The sequence below is a fragment of the Fringilla coelebs genome (genome assembly GCF_963513975.1).
Source record: "Fringilla coelebs genome assembly, chromosome: 5".
Classification (NCBI taxonomy): domain Eukaryota; kingdom Metazoa; phylum Chordata; class Aves; order Passeriformes; family Fringillidae; genus Fringilla; species Fringilla coelebs.
The window spans coordinates 39,427,756-39,450,657 of NC_140033.1; the positions used below are offsets into that span (position 1 = coordinate 39,427,756).

At 36.1% G+C, this 22,902-nt stretch overlaps 1 protein-coding gene across 5 annotated transcripts in view; it reads right to left on the reverse strand.

Moving 5' to 3' along the window:
• PPFIA2 (PTPRF interacting protein alpha 2) overlaps nucleotides 1-22,902 on the reverse strand; it is a gene marked incomplete at both ends in the record, with an annotated part of 273,973 nt that overhangs the window by 99,903 nt on the left and 151,168 nt on the right. For all 5 annotated transcript variants that reach the window (XM_084206211.1, XM_084206210.1, XM_084206213.1 and 2 more), the window contains one exon: nucleotides 9,697-9,798. In XM_084206211.1, the coding sequence (XP_084062337.1) occupies nucleotides 9,697-9,798 (102 nt within the window). The remainder of the gene's footprint in view (nucleotides 1-9,696; nucleotides 9,799-22,902) is intronic.

Genomic DNA, 22,902 nt, shown 5'->3' on the forward strand with positions numbered 1-22,902 from the left:
GTCGGATTTGAAATAAAAAAGTTATTAATTTCTGCACCCCTAAATACCACAGAAATTCAAACTACAAAGTGCTTGACACCGAACAGCAATCTTCCTGGCAACTTCATTGTAGGAGAGATTGCTGGAACTATTAGCAATATTTCATGCTTTTAAAGTAGATGGAATAAATGGAAAAATAGAAGATCCACTCATGATTTTACTTAAAACTCTGCTATGAAAGGCAAGAACAACAAATTGTTAAGCATAGCGTCACTATTTTACTAAATTAATTATATATTTACATATAATTTGTGATAGTAATTGATGAGTATTGACAGCCAAATAAGCAAAGACAGTCTAAAGAATCATGCAAATATATTAAATAAATTTACAATTAATTCAGCCTAACTGTAATATATTTTCAATTTATCTTGAAAGCAACTTAACAAAATATGTAGTAGTGAACAGTATATTTTATTAGATTTTTAAGACTATTCATCATGTCACAGCTAATGGTCCTTGTCACTAGCATATGCTTTAAAATATTGTCTCTGTTGTATTAAAACACAACAAAAATCAGAGAAGTTCATAAACATCTGTAAAATAGACCATAAATAACATATTGCGAAAACATTTTATATTTAGTTTCCATTGTTGCACTGAGGTTAAAGGAAAAATTAAAATGGTATGTTGATGTTGTATAGAAAATTCCTTACTTGTCTATACTTTCATTGGGCTACCATTGCCATTTTTAGTACCTGAACATTAAAGAGCTTGGTTAGCTGAAAGGTTAAATCAGGGTAGGCAAATTCGTGAATCAGAATGCATGTTAAATGCATTGTAATTACAATAAACAATTATATCCAACTCATTGAACTCGAAATCTGAAAGGTACATGGACAATTGTTTAATATTTCTCCTTTGATGTGGTTCTTAATATAGCTACTATTAGTAAATATATTTATTTATCTGTAATCCACAGTTATTCTCAGTTACATAATGGTTTTTATTCTTACATGAATTACTAAACATAGTGGTATGTTGATAATAAGTCAGATTAAGAATGATTATGGTTTGATGTCATCTTTGTTTAAAACATGGTTCTTGTGTCTGGATTTGCACCTAGTTATTATGCAACAATAACGATATTCTTCACAAAAAGTAGGGAAGGAATATGTGAACAACGTTAATACAATGAGAGTTATAACAACTTTCTTCAGTTCAAGAAAGGAGGGTCATTTCTGAATCCAACTCATGGTCTGTATTTGTCAAAAACAAATGAACAAGAAATTCAAAAGCTTTCTCATCCCTGAAGGGCTAACAGCAGATATAGGTGGATTTTTAATTATTTGAGGCAGTGCAAAGTAGCACACAAATTTGAAGAGACCTCTTAATGATAGAGCCATCAATAATTCAGTGTGGAGCTGTGGGAAGTTTGCAAATTAAATGAGATCAGAATATTTTCCAAATATTCACAGATTATTTCTGTTCATAGTAGTACTTAAATAAACAATTAACTGCTATCATAAATAGAACTGAATTGCTGAATTTTGGTCTAAATTCTTGCATCGTCATGGCTTTTCTAGGCCATCTAGTTTATCTGGGAGAAAGCTGGAGGAAAGTAAGTCAATAGCTGATTTCTAATTCTTCAACCTACTCTCTGCCCTGTCTCTTGAAAGAGTCTGTGTAGGTGCAGTATTTCCTTCTCTGTGCAGCCTAACTCTCACCCACTCCATAGCCCAGGGGTAACCAGAATCTGACTCTAATCCACTCTGTGCACTTCGATTTCCCCACAGTCATTCCCACCTCCTGGCTGATTCTGTCAGAGCCTGGCTCGTCCTGATCGGTTCTCTTTATGCCAAAAGTTTTCACTGCATCATAGCTACGTCTGGATGAGTCTAAATCCAGCCAAAAGGCTACAGATTTCTGAAGAAATTGGGAAGAAAGAGAAGACATTGATCCACAGTTGAGTTTTTAGTGTGGCCATTCCTTCCATAGGTCTGTAGTTGTCTAATGCTCAAACTGACACCCATTAAACCAGACCAGAGTAACAAAATCTTGGCAATCTTTTTTTCAGCCTAACTCTGAGAAAATTTATCATTCATGTCCTACCACCCTAAATGACTTCTCTCCCTGTAAAAGCTGTGATGATCAGGGATGTCTGAGAGCCTGTATGCAAGGCTTAGTTGGAAAGGAAAATGGGAAAATCTGGTTTAGGAGAGAAGAAAAGCGATGGTGACATGGAAATTTGACATGTAAAAATATTAATGGCAGAAGGAATTAGACATAATCTATAGCAGAGAGATTATTAAGGAACACACAAAAAACCTCCTAACATACATTCAGAAGCTCATTTTGAACTGGTTCACACTGACAATCCCAACAGGGAATGTGAAGTCAGCATGGACAGAAGACAAGAAACTTGCTAAGCAAAGGCAGAATGGAGATTAAAGAGTGATGAAGAGACAAAACAAGCTGAACAAGGTTTTCTAGTATAAGAATTGAGCAGAGTGGTGGGAACTCAGAATTTCTAATGGGGTAATTGTGGAGGAGTTTGCTATTGAGATGGACAGTACAGCACTCTAGCCTTTTGCAGAGCTACTGATAACATATTTAGGTAACCTTATTGCCATGTTAGAAACATGCATAACACATAATACTAAACCAGTGACAATCACCCATTCAACATACACAAAAGATAAGCTTGTTTTTAGCTGAGAAGTACCATTTCTGACTAGAAAAGACATATTCCAATGTCTGCATACATTTCATAGTTGTTACATAAATCAAGCGCAAAATGCTGTACTCCCTGTTTTGCTGTATACAGATTGTCACAGCCATGTCAAAAGACCCATGGAGAACTAAAACAGTGCTTCTGAACATTTCATACCTTTTCTTTCTGTTTCTATTTACTCAAGCTTTTGCAGTCACTCATTCTTCTGGAAACTACCTCTGAACACTGGAATTTTCCTTACCATCAGCTCTAGGAATGCTCAAGAAGGCATGCTAACATAGGTATCTCATTTGTAAAAATTTCTTATTTTTGCTTTTCAACAAAAATAATTTTAATTTCTTCACAAATTCTGTGAGCACTGTTAAGTGCAATACCAGCTGAGCAGGGGATACTATTAACCAGGTCTCTTAGTGAAACATCACTCCCAGTTCTGCTGAAAGGGATAAAAACTTAAGGGGGTAGGACATCTGACTGTGACTGAGAACCTGATAGCAAATCCTTGCCTCCTGCTCTGATGAAAAGCTAGATTCACAGAATAATAGAATTGTTTAGGCTGGAAAAAACTAAGATCAACAAGTCCAAACATTAACCCAGCACTACTAAGTCCTCCATTGAACAAAGTACCCAAGTGCCACATCTACACATCTTCTAAATACCTCCAGGGATGGCAACCCTACCATTTCCCTGGAGCAGCAGGGCAGCCTGTTCCAATGCTGGATCCAATCACCAAGATAATCTTCTTGGTGAAGAAATTTTACCTAACACCTAACCTAAACTTCCCCTGATGCAACTTGAGGCCATTTTCTTTTGTACTATCACTTGTTACCTGACAAGGGAGAAGGGCCTGACCCCCACCTGACCTACAGCTGTAGAGAGTGATAAGGTCTCCCTTGAGCCTCCTTTTCTCCAGGCTAAACACCCCCAGCTCTCTCAGCTGCTCCTTGTAGGACTTGGGCTTCAGGTCCTTCGCCAGTTTTGTTGCCCTAGTTTGGACATGTAACAATAGCTTCTGTTTTATTCAACTTTTACCCAATTACAGTTATATTAAAAAAGGGGTAATTATATTAAAATAGATCTTCTCTGCTTCCCTGTGGAAATGTCAACAACGCTGACAGAATTATGAAGTGTCTCAGGGCTACAATGATGGGAGGAGGGAATATAAACATAAAAGATTGACATTGAAGATGATGGTGTGTCCAACCAATGTTTGACATCTGAAGGAAATCACAATAACTTGTGGGCATGCTGAGGACTTTCCTCCACATACATAGTTCAATAATTAATATTCCAAATACTTGTGAGAACATCACAAGATTTCACATTAGAATAGCATTTTAACAATAATGGTAATTCATTTAAACTACAAAAGAATTATTAGAAACAGCTTTAGGGATTTCAGTAAGTTGCAACTAAACTCTGGCATTAATAGTGATCATGGGCTGCTGAGCATTTTCTGCTCCCTCTCGCTGTCAAACTGTTACAGTTGTCAAGCACTCAGAGGGACAGGCAGCTTGCAGAGAAAAGAAGATGAAGATCAACAGCAGCAGGTAGGACAGAATCACCCACGCATCATTGCCATGCTTTTCCTACTGGAAAGCATAAGCTTGACAATGAATTATGAAATAATCTGACAAGTGAGTTGTATGCTGGGCAAATTTTAGGATGCTCAAGATGCCGTGATGATAAGCGTATCTTATGTAAATAGGATCGTTTCTGGAACTCTGGACTTTTTATAATAATAAAAAATATATAAAAATAATAATTTAAAGACTGAAAAGTGCTGTAGTGCATATTTGTTTAATGAATGTAGCATCTTTAAAGAGTTTATTAAAACTAAATGAACATGAAAGGAGAAATTTTTTAGAATATACCTAGCTTTATGTATTTTTCTAATCACTTATAAAGCAATCATGGAAGTGATTGATTTCTGTGAAACAGAAATGCATGGGTAGATTTAATGGTATAAACCACATTGGTATAGACTATCACCTACTCTGCCCTACTACACCATACCATCAGGACTACATGGACACTGATTTACCTGTACAAAATGAAAGAAGTTAAAACACTCATTTTAAGGAATGATGTCTCAATAAGTTGAAATTAGTGTGACTCAGTAGAGTTTGCTATTACAGAACCTGGATTTCAATCAATATAAAATATTTTATCTTAACTTTCATTCTTTTCAAAACACTTGTTTGTAGAAAAAGTTCCCAGCAGGATAATAAATCGAGACATTAAAGAACCAGCAGATGATAATGGTGAGAAAAGGAGAGTAATGAATAATTAAATACACTGAAGAAAACATAAAAGAAAAGACTTTTACTGAAATGAGACAGACTTAGCTTAAGGTATTCCTCAGAGGAATGAGGTAACCCTTTAAGAAGACAATTCTCTATTGAGATTCAGCTCAGAATTTCTCACCAACACAGGAAAAACTGAATTTTCTTTCAGTCTCTATTTAGAATTCCCATTGTTCAGTGAATCTCCATCTCTGGTGTGAGCAGAGGTGACAAGTAAAATAAACAGGCATAGGGATGAAGACTATCTCTAAAATCAGTCATAAAATCAATTATTTTCTTCAGCATTATTCCACAGTGATGGAAACCACTTTTCAGCTGTGGTCAGGTGGTGTGACCTCCAACAGCTTCACTGGTAAATTAACAATGAAAATTTTTCTGTGAAAAAATAAAGTGTGTCCCATGTCTGTCCTTCTGTACAGAAACCAAAATGCAAGGAACCCAAAACATTAATGGAATCGAGGTGTGAAAGAAAATGTAACGACTGGATAATGATACAAATAGGCAGAAAAGGGGTTTTATAAGAATAATGAATAGAAATAAAATAACTATTGTGTTACACATTTTACCTAAGAACACAGTTATCACTTTAGGAGACAAACATACTTATTTTCATGTGTACAGTGGTTTTAGACTGTAAAAACTCCTCATGTTTAAAAAAGAAATAGAGTACCTGATTAATTTTCAGCACCTATAGAACGGATTTTTTTAAAAGGACCTATGAAAAAGTGAGCTAAAATCGGTAAAACCACACTTTAAAATATAATCTTAGAGTTTCTCAATACAGTAGAAAGGAATTTGAATAATAAAATATAGGGCTAAGTCCTGATCTACAGCCATAATGAGACTGCAGTGCATAATTGAAGATGTTTCATAAACCATTCAATAAGGAATGGAGACAATAAAATATGAATAAAATTAGATACAACTCAGCCTTGTTCACTTCAATAAGTATTTCATCTCCTACGACATGAATCAAAAGAGAGTTAATGACACTGTCTGTTACTGCTGCTTCATTTATGTACACAGGTATAATTCTTTTTGTTTCTAAACTGTTCGAACGAAAACATTTCAGACCAGTTTGAGCAAAAAATTTACGCTTTAGGTAAAAAGCACATGTGTGTGTCTGGAACAATTTTGCTGTTGTAGGGAAAAATCCATAATCAGATTAATCAATAGCAGTAGCATATCATATTTTTTTCAGCTTCCAAACCAACCCCCACATTTTCTCACAACAGTACTCTGATCTAATAAGGTAATCCTCTGCATTTTTTTCTACTTTTAAAGAATACAGACTGAGAAAAAAAAGTTTTTAATTTAAACAGCCAAAGTAGTGTTATTTTATAATTTCCATTAAATAACATGCTAGATCACATGACTTATCTTCCCGCTTCAGAAAAGATGCTATCTTTCTACATGCCATAGGTGATCATTTTTTCTAGAGCATATCCAGTGAAATAAGTGTAAGAATTTCTCTTAAGGTACTTTTGTACTTGTTTTCAAAGTCCCATAGAATGGTCTTCCAGAGAGAACCTGTCTCGTTCCCGTCAGCAACGCCACGCAATCAGCGCTCCCGCACTCTCTGCTTTGCCTCGTGTATTGATAAATTAAGCTGCCAGCTTCGTTCCTAACATGAAAATATTTCTACTGTAATATGTCACAAAAAGTTAATTATCATAGGCAGCAAAAATACACATTCAACAGCAAATGCCCAAGAATGCTGCTAGAAGGACTGAGTAGCAACTTGATTAAATATTGGGTTAAGGTTTAATTTCTGGTATTTTGGCTGAGATATGAAGTGTATGGGTCCCAAAGAATGTAATTCCATCACGGTCTCTAATACACGTTACCATCAAGGTCTACTACTACAGCATGGAAAAGTGCATTCCCACTACTATAGAGTGGGAAATCAGGATGTGAAATCAATTTTGTGTTTTGTTTGTTTATGTGATGAGCAAAAACTGTGTGAAGCTGTTGCCAGGAAATAAAGAAACACATAGGTGGGGGTCTAGAGTAAATAAAATACTGCCAGTTAGGCAAAACTGAAAACGTAAAGGGGACCTGGAAGGCTGGTGTGCACTCAGGACCTGACAGAATTGCAACTTTCACTCCTTTCTGCTGATAGTCAGTTTGAAGTAGAACAAATCAAACAATATCATTTTTTGTAGTTATCCCAAGGAGATAAAAGGTTGGATTAAAAAATCCAGAAGCTGCAATTTGGAACTGAACATCTTCATATAAAAGCAGCAGGAGGTACTACTTGGACAAAGTGCTTGTCATGAGTAGTTCCACTATGTGTGGTTATGCATGAGTGTGTCCTGAGGGGTCAGGTGAGCCTCACTAAAAGATGTATTATCTATACATGAGATAAGACATTTAATTTTCTTACTGTGAAACTGTATCAGTGGTCCTCCAAATATTACTATTTTACTAGAATTCTTGCTAAATTTACAAGAAAATTTTGGAGCCATTTTTTTCCTTGCAAAATATTAATGCTGTTTTTCACTAATAATGACACAAATTTCAGTTTGCCTCTTTATAGGCAATGCCTTCCCAATGACTGCTGCTGGAAATCTCATCATTAGGACATCACTGAGACATGTTGAAAACAGCTTTGCATCTAAGATACTCATCTTTCCCTATCAAAGGAGTGTCCCTATAGAAGACAGAATGAGTATTACAGCTAGCTGTGGGGTATGTTGTAGTATATGGCAGCTTAATGCCTGGCAAGAACATAAATATGACATGACAGGGTAATAACTTATTAATGAAAATGCTAGAGGTCAGGGTAAGGCATGTGTCTGCATTTTTTCTATCTCCTTCCCCATTAATATTTGGACTCTGTCTTCCCCTTGTTTGCTGTAACATCTCCTGCATTCCCTATATATTTTCATAGCCTAAACATTTTGATCTCTAGCTTCATCTTCATTTTGAAAACACACTGTTAGCATTTACTAATTTTAACTGCAGGGACTTGCAAGGATTGTAACACTGAAGCTCCCATTTGTTGATATTAGTTCTCCTGGAAAACCTCTTACCGATTTTTCTTTTATGTAGCACAAGAAACATAGGAACGGATGATCTTTAAGCTTCTTGCTCTGCAAAAAAACTGCCTATGACAGAGATCATTCTGACTTAGGGGATGACTTGCAGTTGAGTCATCTTTCTTTTCTCTCCTTTTCTCTTACAGTTCTTTGACAAGACTATCTTAGGCTACTAGGCTGTCTTGGAATTTTTGCTAGTCTGCACTGCTTATATCAGACCCACATAGGCATGGCTGCACTGCAGTTTTAACACAGTAAAGCTGGTGTTCAGTGGACTTTGGAGTGAAATGGATAAATATTTTTTTATTAAATACAAAAATAATACACATATAGGAGTTACTGATAATTTAAGCAGCTACAGAAAGTCTTCAGACTTTTCTTCAGCTGACATGATTTTCTAAATCTGGAAAATGCAGTGCAATTCCTACACATTTCTCAAAATTAATTAATATTTAATTAATTAATTAGTGGGAGAAAAAGTAGGTCTCACCTTTACCTCCCATAAGATTTTCCAAACCATCACCTCTAAGAACTTTGTGCTAAATGTGATCATCTCCTGAACATCCAGGAAAGCACAGAGGTAGATGGGTCAACTTTGCTTCTTTGTAGGCATCCATTTCACCTGTCCTCCCTTGAATTTCTGAACTCTATGGCACTCTATGATGCTATAGATGGGAAGAAAAAAGCAGGGAGAAGGGCCCTCTCTCAGGTCTTTTGGCATATATATTGTTAGATTCTCTTCAAAATGACAAAGAGATGTTAGCTGAGCACCCAAAGTGCTATTAGTTTATTAAGACAAGGAAAACGGGAAAAGTTACACAGATCACAGAACAAAATATGGACATGAGAAGTCATCCTTGGTGCTCAACCTCTGAGATCTATTTTCTATGTTCACTACCAGCCTGACTCCCACCTGATCTGGGACTACTCCATCTCTTTTCTCACATCTTTCCACAAACACCATAAAGTCTCCTCTGCTACCCTCTAGATCAAGTCTGCCTTCACCCAGACAATTTTACACGCAAATTATTTTATTCTGAATACAATTCTTTCCATCATTTGAAAATTTTCAGAAGGCACTGTATCATACATTTGAAGAGCATTTCTGATTGAAGCAGAACATGATACATATCAGGATTGAATCTTGTCCCCCCTCAGTTGTATGGCAAATGACTTTTACTTCAAGGGTCACAAGGCTGCATGTAGACTAAACAACAGACTGCCTGTGGTATTTATGGCAGCCTTCATCTCATCCTTATTCAGATCAAATCCAAGGCACAAGGCAAAACTGGTTGTCTGTTGTAACCTTGCCTTTTGCCTTGATAACAGACAAAGACATGTGCAGGCTAGTCAGTCTTGGAAGGCTGCATGAGTCCCCTGCTGTAAAAACCATTTAAACAGAATGACCTTACCATGTTACATGCTAAATCTCCTGTAATTGTAACTGTTTGCAATATATGTGGCTAATACACTAATTTCCTTCAGGACTGTAGCATGGTGGATATGTCCTGCTACTTAGAATCTCCTTCACTCATGAAAATGCTGGATTTTTGTCTTCTTATTCACACAAATTAAGTTCTAGGTTTATATGTAAGTTTAAACACAGGTGATACCCAGAAAAGGTCTGCTGTGTACTTACTCTTGTGTTGTTTCTTTCAGCTTTTAATTCTGAAATCTCTTCCTCTTTTTCAAGCAGCTGTTCCCTGCATGCATTTAATTCTTTAGTCAGTGCAGCAAATTCCTGTAGAATAAAATAATATAGGAAGTTACTCAGGATGTAAGCACTAGGATAATCAAATCCATGTGCATTCTAGAGTTTGAGGACTTAAATAATATTTAGAAACCATCAACACAAACTAAACCAGCATATGTAAGCTTCAGCATCTACTAAAATCATTTCAAGTCTAGACATAGCTAATAAAAGGTAACTACTGATTTAAGTTTAGAAAAAAAAGAAGATTCAAAATTATTGCAATGTCTCCCATACCTAAGCTATCAGAAGCTATCCCACCAGAAGAAGAACAGAACTGGCCAATTTCAGACCAACAGAGACACCACATTTCACACATGAGGAGGTTCAACTCAACATACCCACTCAGGAGCATTCCTGCCACTCCGTAGGGCAGCCTTTGCAATATGGCATATGAGAAGAAAGTTAAGGTATTCACTAACAAAATCTACCAAATATCAGACTAACATGAGTAATATATGAGCTGTGAAAAAAAAATACTCTTGATATTGAAGTTAACCATTAAAATGTATTCAGCCATTATAGTGAAAGGCTGTGAAGAGTAAGAATAGTATTTTTTAGTTGGAATGAATTTCTTATGAATTCACAGCATAAAATGAAACTGAATTTTAGGCTGCTCCTGGTGTTAATTTTTGTGCATGCGACTAATAGGTATTCTGAAAAACATCTTTTACTTGTCAAAACTTCTATTAAAATGTCTTGAATTGCTGTAACTCTTCAACACTACACTTACATTATTGTCTATACAAAGGGCAATTGTAGAGTTGTCATTAATTTTAATAAGGAAAAGGTTTCACTCCATATGTGTTTATTTTGACAGACATAAGATATACTAAGCTGTAGTGGTTAATTTTAGCCTTTATAGCAAAAGGGTGCTACATATCTTACAGATACAGTAAGGTAAAGGATGAAAAGCCTTTAAGATTTGTCATCATGTTTTGAGAAAAAAAATGTCTTGAACAGCATTGCTGTTTAACAAAGACATATAACTATTTTTAAATACTAGGTTAATTTCAATTTTACCAGAACAGTCAGTTCATAAGAGCTCCACCAGCTCACAAGTAAGCAGTTAATCTGCACTCCAAGAGAAAGCAGTTCAAGAAAACCAAAACATGTCCAGGTGATTTATCTTCTCAGCCAGTAGGACAAAGCTGAGACTAAATCTACTTATTTAAGACAAAAGCTAGTAATGATCTCAAAACAGCTTTGTTTGCTGCTTCTCCTCAAGCTGTAGAAAGCAGCCTTTATCTGAAATAAGTAGGTGTTCAACAGGACTTTCGTGGGTATTCCCAGTCCCATTCTGTTACAGTCAAGTTTTTAAATAGTTTACAGAATATGATAATATATGTTAAAAATTATTCAAATAAATTTCAAGTTACATTCTGATAACATTTAACTAAGAGTGCTTTTTTTTTCCTCAATTTTTCAGCAGCTGGAACTAGAAACACAGACCTCCCTGCAAATTGCATGATAACAAAGAGAATGTTGTTATGATATCCCCAATGGATTTTGTTTTAGACACTGGCTATTGACTACATGAACCACATAATGATGTTTTGTGTCCTACCTTCTAATCAGCATTTGCTTTTTACATCCTAGTGGTCAGGTACATTTAAGATTACACAGTACACTTTGATGTTAAAACCCTTAGCTTAGCTTTGAAAATTGCAATTATATTGTAACACTTTTCCCTTGCTTTTCAAAAGTATCACTAAAACTCCTGCCTGTAGATCTTAAACTAGGATTCAGAAAGTACTAGTCCAGCAGTGTTATTCTGTTCAGATTTTTAAAAAAAATATCCTGTACTTAAGGTTATAAGTAATGTTACAAACTGAACAAAAAATCATAGTTAATAAAAAGCTAATGATCTCAACTCACATTGAATCAGAATTTCGAAGCACAAAACCACACATACACATGTATTTCTCTACAGCCCTACAGGGTGGAGCCTTTGTTGCTAATTTACAGGGATTAGTGTCCATACTACTTTCAGAGTCTCACAGAATAAACTTTCAGTGTAATCTATAGAGTATGTTGTTGCTGTTTATGTTTTCTCATTTCTTGGTATTGTTTCAGCTGGAATAAAAAGAGACTTTTTGGCATATGCTTGGGCATCCGGATGGGCGACAGGTGGTGGAAAGGATAACAAATGTCATCTGTGAGTTACAGTTTGAGTTCTGAACTACAGTAAGGCAAACCAGTCTGGTAACATGCATTTGCTGCTTTCTTTGTGAGTAAAAAAAGACATGTTTGTCAAATTGCACATCTTTGCTGTGCCAAGGTGAGCCTGCTGCCAGTACAATCTCTAATGCTTTGGTCAATATAATCTCAAATAACAAAGGAATGAAATTCCTACTAGTTTGCTGAGCAGTATGGAGTTTTATTCTTAGGGTAATTCTGTCTGGTCATCAGCATAAGTTTTCCTTGCTTTTAAGCAAATCATTACTGAAAATTCTGCTCCCAGAGAGTCCCACACCTAATGTAATGTTGTTTCAGCCTCCAAATACCTTCAGTTTATATTCATAACCTCTTTTAACATTTACTTTAGCTGGGCTACCTGTGTCCACTGTTTTAGACTTTGTTACTTGAGGGGCCAACATTGTCCTTTCAAGCCTATTAATTATTCAGTTGCTGCTGCTGCTCTCTGAAATTTCTCTGTGCTTTGGACATACCTGCAGTGCAAGCACTTACAACAAGCAGTCACCTCTTCATGTGCCTGGAACTCAAGTGGCCAACTTCATCTGAAGTACTACAGACTGCCCATTCATCAAGAGCTTGCAATTCTCTGAGTTGAATGATGACAGAAAGAGGCCTTATTCCTTGTGTTTATATCAGAACCCTTTTACAGGGAAAGTCTCAAAGTAAATGGATTTTTCCCCAGAGCTTTACAAGTTCTTATTTCTGTCACATCTGTTTTCATAAATTAATAACTAGGATAACACCTTACAACTTTCAAATAATACTTCCAAAACTATATGTAAAACTTATTTTAAAAATAACCTATTTATCCAAGATACCCCTACAGCCAATCCTCCAGGAAACATTTTTTCCCCCACAGGTTCCATGCAGGGCAAAGCATATTTTTGTTTTAACATAACACCCAGTTATGTAATGAATGACATGTGATGATAATGACCTCTGCTCATGCAATTCCCTCATATATATATACAGGGATCAAGAGAATACTGTCATCTGGAATTACTGTTTGCAGCAGAAATCTTGCATGGTCAGTGACCACGACAGTCAGTCATACTTTGGGAGCCCTGAAGGTAATATCTGTTGCGTAACTAATAGGAGTTGACAGGCACAACTGCACTCTTAAAGCTCATATAGAAGTTGTATGGCAGTAAAGCTAATTAAGAACTGAAGTGAATTAAAACTCTTATTCAGTTGATAGCACTGGTTTTATTCTATACCAGGACATCAAGCTGTTTGTAATTTTTTCAAGATCAATAACCTGAGAATGAGCATTGTTTTCCTCATCTGAATAAACACAATCTCAGAGCCCGTCCTAACTGCTGCTTGTCTTTCTCTCTTAACACTTGGCCTATGGAATTAAGCCTTGAGAACCAAATCAACAGAAATTTGTAGCCACTAAAAGGACCACTGCCACAATAAGCGAAACTCAAGGACTTCCCTGGAGAAGCAGCTGAAATACAGTTGGAGCAGAGACTGGAGGGTGCCTGAGACAATGGGATGCCATCGGGACAGGAAGGTTGGCAGCACTGCCAGATGTGCTGGCAGCAGGACTGGGCAGGGGAGGCATCCTACAGCTCTCTTATCATTACATTTCTGCCTCTAGGGGCCAGCTCAAGAAATCCTGCTTTCATTGTTTGCTCTTTCTAGAAAAAGCTTGCAAGGTTTATTTTTTATGACCAAATACACCTAAACATACATAACAAGTCTCCAAGTCGAGGGTATGCCACAGAAATTATGAGAACTTGTATCTCTGATGCTCAACTGTTCAGAATATGATCCAGTTCCAAACTGAGCTGAAATGAAAACACAGTCTCTCATCATCCCCACAAAATACTGAAATAAAGTTGAAATTTTGTGACAGTAATTAAAAAAAATCCTAAATTAAAAGCACATCAAATTCAGTTTTGGAGACACTGAGGAGATTCAGCTTAAAATCTTCTCCTCTGCATTTTTCATCATTAAATCACAGCTCATTTCAGGAATGAGTGAGTGAACTAATATCTGCATGGAAAAAGAATGGTAGGGGTTTATAATTTCTATTTTATGTTCAACATAAGCTATGTCAACCAATTTGCTTTCCTAAAAATTTGGATGTCATTCATTTAACACAGGAAACCATTATCTACCACAATTCCCTCAGAGTTTTAACCTTTTATACACCAAGTTTTCATCCAACCTATTGGGGGAGGGGGGGAGGAAAAAAGATATCTTCTTTTCTTAATATTCTCTCACTGGATATGTTCTTGGAATTTCTCCATGACTTTAAAATGACCAAGGATTTATTTTAGCAATTTTGGCAGAACACAGACTTCATCCTTGATGACTCTATTAACAGAGCAAAGTACAAAAAAAATCTGCACATGATTCACTATTTATCTTCTTGCTACAGAGAAGTCATAATAAATATTCCTTGATTCTAAAATAGGTTGAATGAAAGATTTTCCCCATCCCTGATAGTGTTCAAGGCCAGGCTGGATGGGGCTTACAGAAACCTGGTCTAGTGAAAGATGTCCTGCCCATGGTAAGGGGGAGTGGAACTAAATGATCTTTAAGATCTCTTCCAATTCAGGTCACTGAATGATTCCATGATTTAAACCCATGTGTTTTAAAATTGTCTAAAATGCAGTTGTCTAAAATGTTCATCGTTACCTTACTGCTCAAAATGAGAGTTCATTTGCACATAAATTTTAGGTTGGACATGTACCCTGAAATACTGTATTATAATATGACCTGGGTAAAAAAAAATGGAAATCTGTTTGATTTCAGGACTAAAATTTTGATCTCTTCATACAAAAAACCAAAACTTTCAAAACTGTAGTCTCTGAATTAGTCTCTTGAAAATGTCAGAGTAGCTTGCACTATGATGTTTCTGTAGAATGTTTTCTGTACTTCTCCATAAATAAATGTAAGCAAAACCAATTTAGTCTTTGTTTTTCATATTTTTTAGGCACTGGATTTTTTTTTTATCACCCCTTCCAAAAAACTGGCTGCCATATGATGTGTGTTGGCCGTGTCATGTTGAACTACTTTGGCTTTAACATGAACTGAGTGTTACTGTGACTCAGACCTCACTTACACAGATAAGGAGTGATTCTTCTTCACAGACAGTGGATCTTCCAGTAGTTCTTACAGAGACATTAATTGTGTTTCAAACTATCAAGGCTTTACCAGCACTGGTTTGGGCTGCTTAGGGATCTGCAAGACATCTAAAATGTGGGAAATGGGCTTAAGTGTCACAGCCTGAGAGTTCCATTAATTGACAAAGGAAGAGGAAGAGCTGCCCCAGGGGAGGTATAGAGTGGATGTTAGGAAAAAAGCTAAGCAGGGAACTGGGTGAATCCACATTGCTGCAAGTGTTTAAAAAACATGTGAATGTGGCACTTAGGGACATGATTTAGTGGTGGACCTGACAATGCTGGGTTAACAACTGGACTCAATTACTTTAGAGTCTTTTCCAACCACTTTTTGGTTATTCTGACAACAACAAGATTTCTGTTATGTAAGAGAGAGAACTGAGTCTCCTGTTTTCAGCTAGGGTAGAGTTAATTTCTTCCCAGTAGCTGTTACAGTGCTGAGTTTGGGATTTGGAATGAGAATGGTGTTGATAACATGCTGATATTTTGATTTTTGGCTATATTGTGTTAATCCTAAGTGAAGGACCCATATTTTTTCCCTTTTCTCATTCTCTGCCAGTGAAGAGGTATAGCAAAAAACCTGGGGAGGAGCACAGCCAGGACAGGTGACCTGAACTGACCAAAGAGACACCACAGAATGTCATGCCTGGAATGTAAACTGTGGGGAGCTGATGAAAGGGTGCCTGATCTGGGTTTGGGAAGGGGAGCCTGGCATTGGTCAGTGTGTAATTAGCACCTGCATTGTGCATCGCTTGTTTTTTTCACATTCTTATTCCTACTCTCTTTCACCATTATTATTGTATTTTATTTTATTTTCACTTACTAAACTGTTCTTGTTCAACAAACGAACTTTACTTCAATTCTCCTCCCCATTCCATGAGGGTGGAGGGATGACAGAGGGGAGGTTGAGTGAGTGGCTCTGTGGTGTTACATCTCCAGCTAGGCTGAAAATCATGACATTCAGTAACACTGGGGACTTGAGACCCCATGTTTAATTTTTTTTTTTTTTTTCAGAAATGTGGGCAGTGACTGAAGGTTTGAAATGTGTAGCCATTTACCCACATAGAAACACAGAGGCAATGCTCTTGGAAGAAAGAAAAACATTTCAGAGGTTCAGAGCCCATGTAAACATGTGTAAGAATCAATAATTCCAACACATTCACTGAACATAAATTGGACAAATGCAGAACTGTTACATAGTTTTCCATCAAGAATTCCTTCCTTAGTTAAATCTACATCAGATTCTGAACTAAGTCTTGCAAATATTTACTTATTCTGCCATTTCCTTCTGGGTAGAAGAAACTACCTCAAGCTAGTAAGTCTCTCTGTGCATGGCCTGCTACTGTGAAGATGTAATTGACTTTGATGATGGTGTTCCCAGAGTAAGAGAGATATAAATGCTTTTTTGAGCAAACAGAAAAACACAAATACCCTTTCACTACACACAAAAAGCCCAAAAAACTTGCTTCTAGAGAAGAACCCAAAATAGTAACAGAAAACTGAGGATTTTGCTAGATAAAATTTATGGATCTGATAAAGATAATTCAAACTTTTTGAATGGATATGGATATAAATATTTTGGTGCAGCTTTGTGACCTATGTAACCTGAATTTTAGAGAAATGTCGCCTAAATCCACAAACTGCATCATGTTACTTTCGTGATTTTTAGCACAAGAGTACCACAGTATTCAAAATTATATTTCAAATTTCAGCCAGAAAGAAGCTTTAAAATGCATCTGTTTACACAGTAGTTGATGTGACAGCCATTCTAGATAATGGGAAATTCAAAGGCAATGGGAAGAAAAAATCTCTGTCAGGACTTATCATGTAATCTGCCTAATTTTTGCTAGAACACCAAATAAAGATTAATTCCACCAGATTTTTGAAGTCAAAGAGAATCTCCACAACAACATGAGTATTATGGCAATGGCTCAGTTTCTGGCAATGATTTTCCCACACAGGATTACTTCAGGAAGAAATCTGACACTAGAGACAGAAGATATGGGCACAAATATGCCATGGTAATTCTCACTTGAATTTAAGACAATAATAATATGAATATAATTCATATGGTTTTGGCAATATAACCACAGAGAGTGAGCCATGTATAACACCCTAATCAGTACCACACAGCCAATACAAACCTCTTTTCCATTATTTCCCAAATTTGCTTGAATTTTGTCATGTAAAATTGTAAATTTTACATGACACCAGCTAAAAAGTGTCCAGTTGGCATTGATGGCTTCTTCAAAGTTAAATTATTTATAATGGAAAACTTCTAAATAAAGTATGCAATCTGTTGGCTTTTTAATATTTTCCCACTTCCTCTGTTCAAATAATTTAGGTTTGGTGCTCTGTATTATCTAGAGAGCAGTACACAACACATATTACAGATAATACAGATCAATTTATGCTTTCTGAAGAATAATGTCCACCCAGCAGGTATTGGTCTGCTAAAACTTGCAGTAACAATAAAACGGAAGAAAAAGGGGCGAAAAAGGCATAATAGAATTAACAACAGATTTTTTTCTTTTTTTAATCTGGAATTTCCTTTGTTCTGTGAGACTTCAGATATAAGAGATGTTACTTTAAAAAAGCTCAAGAAACTGTCTCAAGCACAAGAGAGTAGATGACAAAAATTCACTTTATTTATTTGTAATCCTTAGTATCAGGCTAAAGCCTGATAAAAGCTTGAGGCTTCAAAGGACCCTCCACCCCTCAAAAAAGCAGATACATCAATAATTATAAAAATATAGCTTTTTAATTATTTTTAATATTTTTATTAAAATGTAGTAAATCCAATGATACCATTCTCTCATATTTATGAACAACAATGTTAAATGTTTCCCTGTTAAAAAGGCAGACTGAAAATTTAAAGGTCTCTTGTCTTGCAGATCATGTAAACTAGATTGGTTTGGTTTGGAACACATACCACAGTGAATGAAAGTAACACACCCTGCTACTTTCAAAGAACACTAATTGTGTCTTTAGTGCTTTGCTCCTTACTGATGAGAACACAGAGGCACAGAGGGTCTATAAGCAAGTTAAACATCTGTCAGACTGGTACTGAAAAGGGATGGGATAAAACATCACTCATAACAACATCTGTAACCATAATAAAAGCTGAATGTGTAATTCAGGTGTGTGACTGTAAAAAAGCTCATAATCTCATATCTAGTGTAGGATGAAACTGCAGACTGGCTTACAATGTGTATCCAGAACATTTTACTATACTCACTGGGCTGGTTTTTGTGGAAGTACTACTCATGTGCAGCATTATGGCAGCACTCTTTCCAGAAGTGGGATCAAAGTGTCATTAGTTGTGACTGTAGGGATTTTTTGCTTAAATCTCATTACTGTAGTATGGAAGTGAGTCAGCTATATAATAATCAACTTTTTTCCCTTTAATAATTAATGCCTTTGCTTTACAGATATTCATAATCACTTTTTCTAAAAGTAAATAGATGATTTCCAGATACAGCTATGTTGCAGGCTACAGACTATCATCATTTTCAAGTGATGTCTTTTAGCATAAAAGATATTTATACCAAAATTCCTTTATTGATTAAATATTATACTGCATAAATACTGATGACAATTTACTCCTCCACAGATGGAAAATTTTTCATCTATCAAGAAACAAAAAGATCAAAATATGGTCTAAAATGACACACTGTGAGTAATATTCAAAATTATTTTATGGAAAGTAGGATTGATTTTATTCCAATTGATCAGTTATTTATTTTTCCAGATATTTAATTATTCAAGATGTGAAATGGTCACAGAGCAGTAGCATAAGCACACAATAAATTGCTCATTGAAATACAAGACTACAACCTTCCACTGCCAGCCTAGTCTGATGCTATGCTTACCATCCTGCCTTTTTTTTTTCCCCAAATTTAAAATAAACACAAAGTTATGAAAAGAACAAGCCTGTACAATATGCAAATTATTGAAGTGCTTTACAGACTGTACAATGACTTCATCACATCAATGCACACATGCAACCCTCATTATAAGGCAGATTGAGGCCAGTACATGGCCCTAAGAAATAACCTAAAATAAATCCTGACACAGAGGATATATGAAGGGTGACTATAAGAAGCAACACAGACTTACCAGTAAACAGACTATGTCTTCTATTAGGATGTTGGATAAGGAATGTGCAGCTCTTTTGGTGCCAGTTCCAGATTCCTAGTCTAGTTGTTTTTTAGCATCCCTGACTCACTTTCCAAACTTTACTTTCCTAGCTTCAATTTGCTTCCCCCCAGAGCAACTTGTTTTCTTCCAGGCAAATTTGACAAAATACAGCATGACCTTTTCTTCCCTCTCATTTTGTGTAACTGTCCTGACACTTGTCTCATTCTCTGCTTTCTCAGCATTGTCTCTGGGTAAATTTTATCCATGATCACACATTCAGTTGTTATTAATAGGTCAGCAAGTCCCCTGCTCTGATTCAGAACCCAACCTTCCTTGCACAGTGAAATCATACTTTTTACCCTTCCAGAATCTATACCAAATAATTAACATTAAATAATTTAATATTTTATTTAATTTTTCTTCCAGAAGTTTACTGTTTTCCAGTTTCCAATTTTTTCCTTAATTTACTAAGTGTAAAATTACAGAAAAAGAGGATGAAGAAAGTGCAAACATGCTCAATTCTATTATTTTTACTAACTTCCAAACTTCAGAGTGTTAATCATACTAGATTCTAACAAAAAAAAAGTTAAAAAGTTGGAGGTTTGGGGTTTTTTTTGCAGAGAAAGATTTTTACAGAATCTACTAAATGACTTTATCCACCAAATGATCTTTTTGTATAAACTACATTTGATCTTTTCCTGGCAAGAATAGTTGCTAATGGATCCTTGAGGATGCAAATACATGTTCTATATCCAAGCTGGTCACCCAAAAGCAGCAAAAATGAATAAACACACTTTTAGGATGTGATTGATCTGTCACTTATACCTTTTATATCCATTTATATCTTTTGGGTTGAAAGGAACTGCACCTCTGAATTCCCTTTTTTTTTTCCCCCTCGGTAGGGTTTCTGTGAAGACAATTGGGAAAGCTTCCACTTCTGGACTCTTAGATGGCTGCTTCTGCTCTGACCTGTCCCAGCAGAACTAAAGCTTCACTGTGAGAAGTAAATAAAACTCCCAAATAAAACTGTTGATCAGGGATCACGTCATAATTGTAACCCTGGGAGCAATAATCTTGCCATTCCCCTTGTCCCTCCAAAAAAAAACATGCTGAAAATAAAAAATTTAAATTGGTAATAATAATCCCATTCTTGTAGGTGCTAGTGCTCACCCGGAGCCACATGGGGGTTTGATTCTTAGGGAAGACAAGAAGTGTCCCAAGTCACAACAAGGTTAAACTGCTGCCCAAGCAGTTCAGTGCAGTGTTGGGAAAACCCTCTGTAAGAATAATCAACCACAAGGCTGGCCATGCAGGAAGAGTGTGGTGACACACTTTCACTGACAATTGAGGCAAATGTCTGTGGGGGCTGAGGGTCTTGCTGCAATGGGCAAAGGCAGCATAAATGACATTTGGAAGATATTTTCAATTTTTGAGTCCATGACAATGAACTTGGTATATATGGTTTCACAGCTGTGAATTCCACTTTATTTGCAAATCCTTTAACTTAGATAACTACAATGTATATTGTAGACATATACATAGTATATATGTATACATATATATACTACTTTTACATATAGTAGTTTCTTGATGTGTTTGCTGGAGATAAGCCATGGATCTCACTGATCTGGTTTCTGTTTGGTAACTGAAAACTTGTGACTTTTCCTTCATATATTGATTTGCTCTCTTTTCAGTTATTCTAGCTAAGAGTTAGCTAATATTCACAAATTGCAAATATGTATCTCATCATATGTATCCCAGTTTTGCTTGGGATATGCACTGAATCTTATTTCATATACTGAAAAATTTCACAGCAATCTTTCATTTTTTCTATACTATTGCAATAAAATTTAAAAAGTCCGGTGGTGGAAACAAGATAATTAGTCACAGATGTTCTTCATCAGGAAATATGGTGAATTGGTAATTACTGACATAGACTTTGTCCTGAGGAAAAATATACAATGTAGTTACAGATGCCAAGAAAACCAAATTGAGGAATGGTGTTAATTGCATAAGCAACAAAGATCTTATCAACCTCTGTGCCTTTGTTGGAAATAAAGGAATAATAAAACATCTTAAAAGGTTAACATTCTGACACTGGCATCTATTTTTTTTAAGACTACAGGGTAGTTGATATAAAACACTTTGAGGTTTTCAAATTCACTTTCTCTCTCTGCTCTCCCCTTCTCCCCCTCCTATTTCTATCTCTATCACTCACATTTACTGTTTAATAAAATCTGTATTATTGACTTTGGCACATGCTCTTGTTTGCACTTTAATTTGAGCAGAGCTATCTCTTAATAACCAGATCAGAACAGAGCAGTAGCTCAGCACATGAGAAAGAATTCTGCTAATCAAGAGCTCTGTAGGGCTCCAGTGATTGTGTTCAACAAATAGAACATTTACATCAAAATACAGCCTCATCAGCAATACGTTCTTTAGCTGCCCACTGGGCAGGCGGGTGGTCCAGAGGCAGATTCTGCTCAGAGCCCAGGCAATTCATGCATCTTTGCCCACATCTTGTTATTTAGTCCTTCAGGCATCAACGTGCCTGTGCAATGCAGGAGAACAGCATGACTTTCAGAAGAACAGTACCCCAAAACTGGGATGTAGTCCATGACTTCTAAGAAGTGGTGAGTTATCTATTCTGATGACAAATGCATGCACATCTGTGAGGTCTGTTGCATGATTTGCCAGACCTACCCAAGTAGGTGTATGATCACCTTGCATAAACACTACGTAATATGTAACTACAAGTTTTGTTCATTTTTCATATAATTTAGATGACATCTAACACTATCCATGTTTCTCCATAAAAATGAAAAATCAGAAACTGACAAACACAGAAATTTATTAATTTTTAAAAGTTCTATTTAAAATATTTACTACAAGACTGTGTCAGAGGAAAGTTTGCTACCTAATCTTCACACAAATTTCAGAAACAGTTGGGCTTGTTTGAAGTGTGACTATCACTTTCAAAACTAAATCATATTTGCTGATCCAGGTCTAGTGCTGTAAACAAAAGTTACATTTCAAACAACTTTAGCTGCCTGTGAGGTGCTGCACAGCTCCTGTTTCTGTTTGAAGTTCATTATCCCACCACATTACCACCAATTCAATGTTACATCTGTCCCCTTTTAATACATCTTGTCTACTGAAAATTAAATAAACACACATGATAATGTTCAGGACAGAGTATAGGTGACAACTTTGAGCTCTTCTGCTCAGGAAAGCTCTGTTTAGGGTTACAGCTACCACCACAAAATATGATGGAGTCATATGAAGGGGATAGAAAAAAAGAATTCTCTTTCTAATGTAGTATGTTAGTGAAATTCACGCACAATCACAAATGCACACATACAGACTATTAAATACTCCCAGCAGATATGTTTAAATCTTATAAAAATCAAGACTTAGACTATAATAGTCACATAAATCCTGCAGAAAATGATACTTCACCAGTTCTCCATTCTCTCGGGAATGCATGTGTTTTTCCACTCATGGAAAAACCACTGGGACTTAGGTCTAGTGAAGAAAACAGCTAATTACATCAATCATGTTATACTCCACGAACTTTGATTTAGAGCCATAATCCTCTCCGTCTGAAGCCCTAAAATCTGTG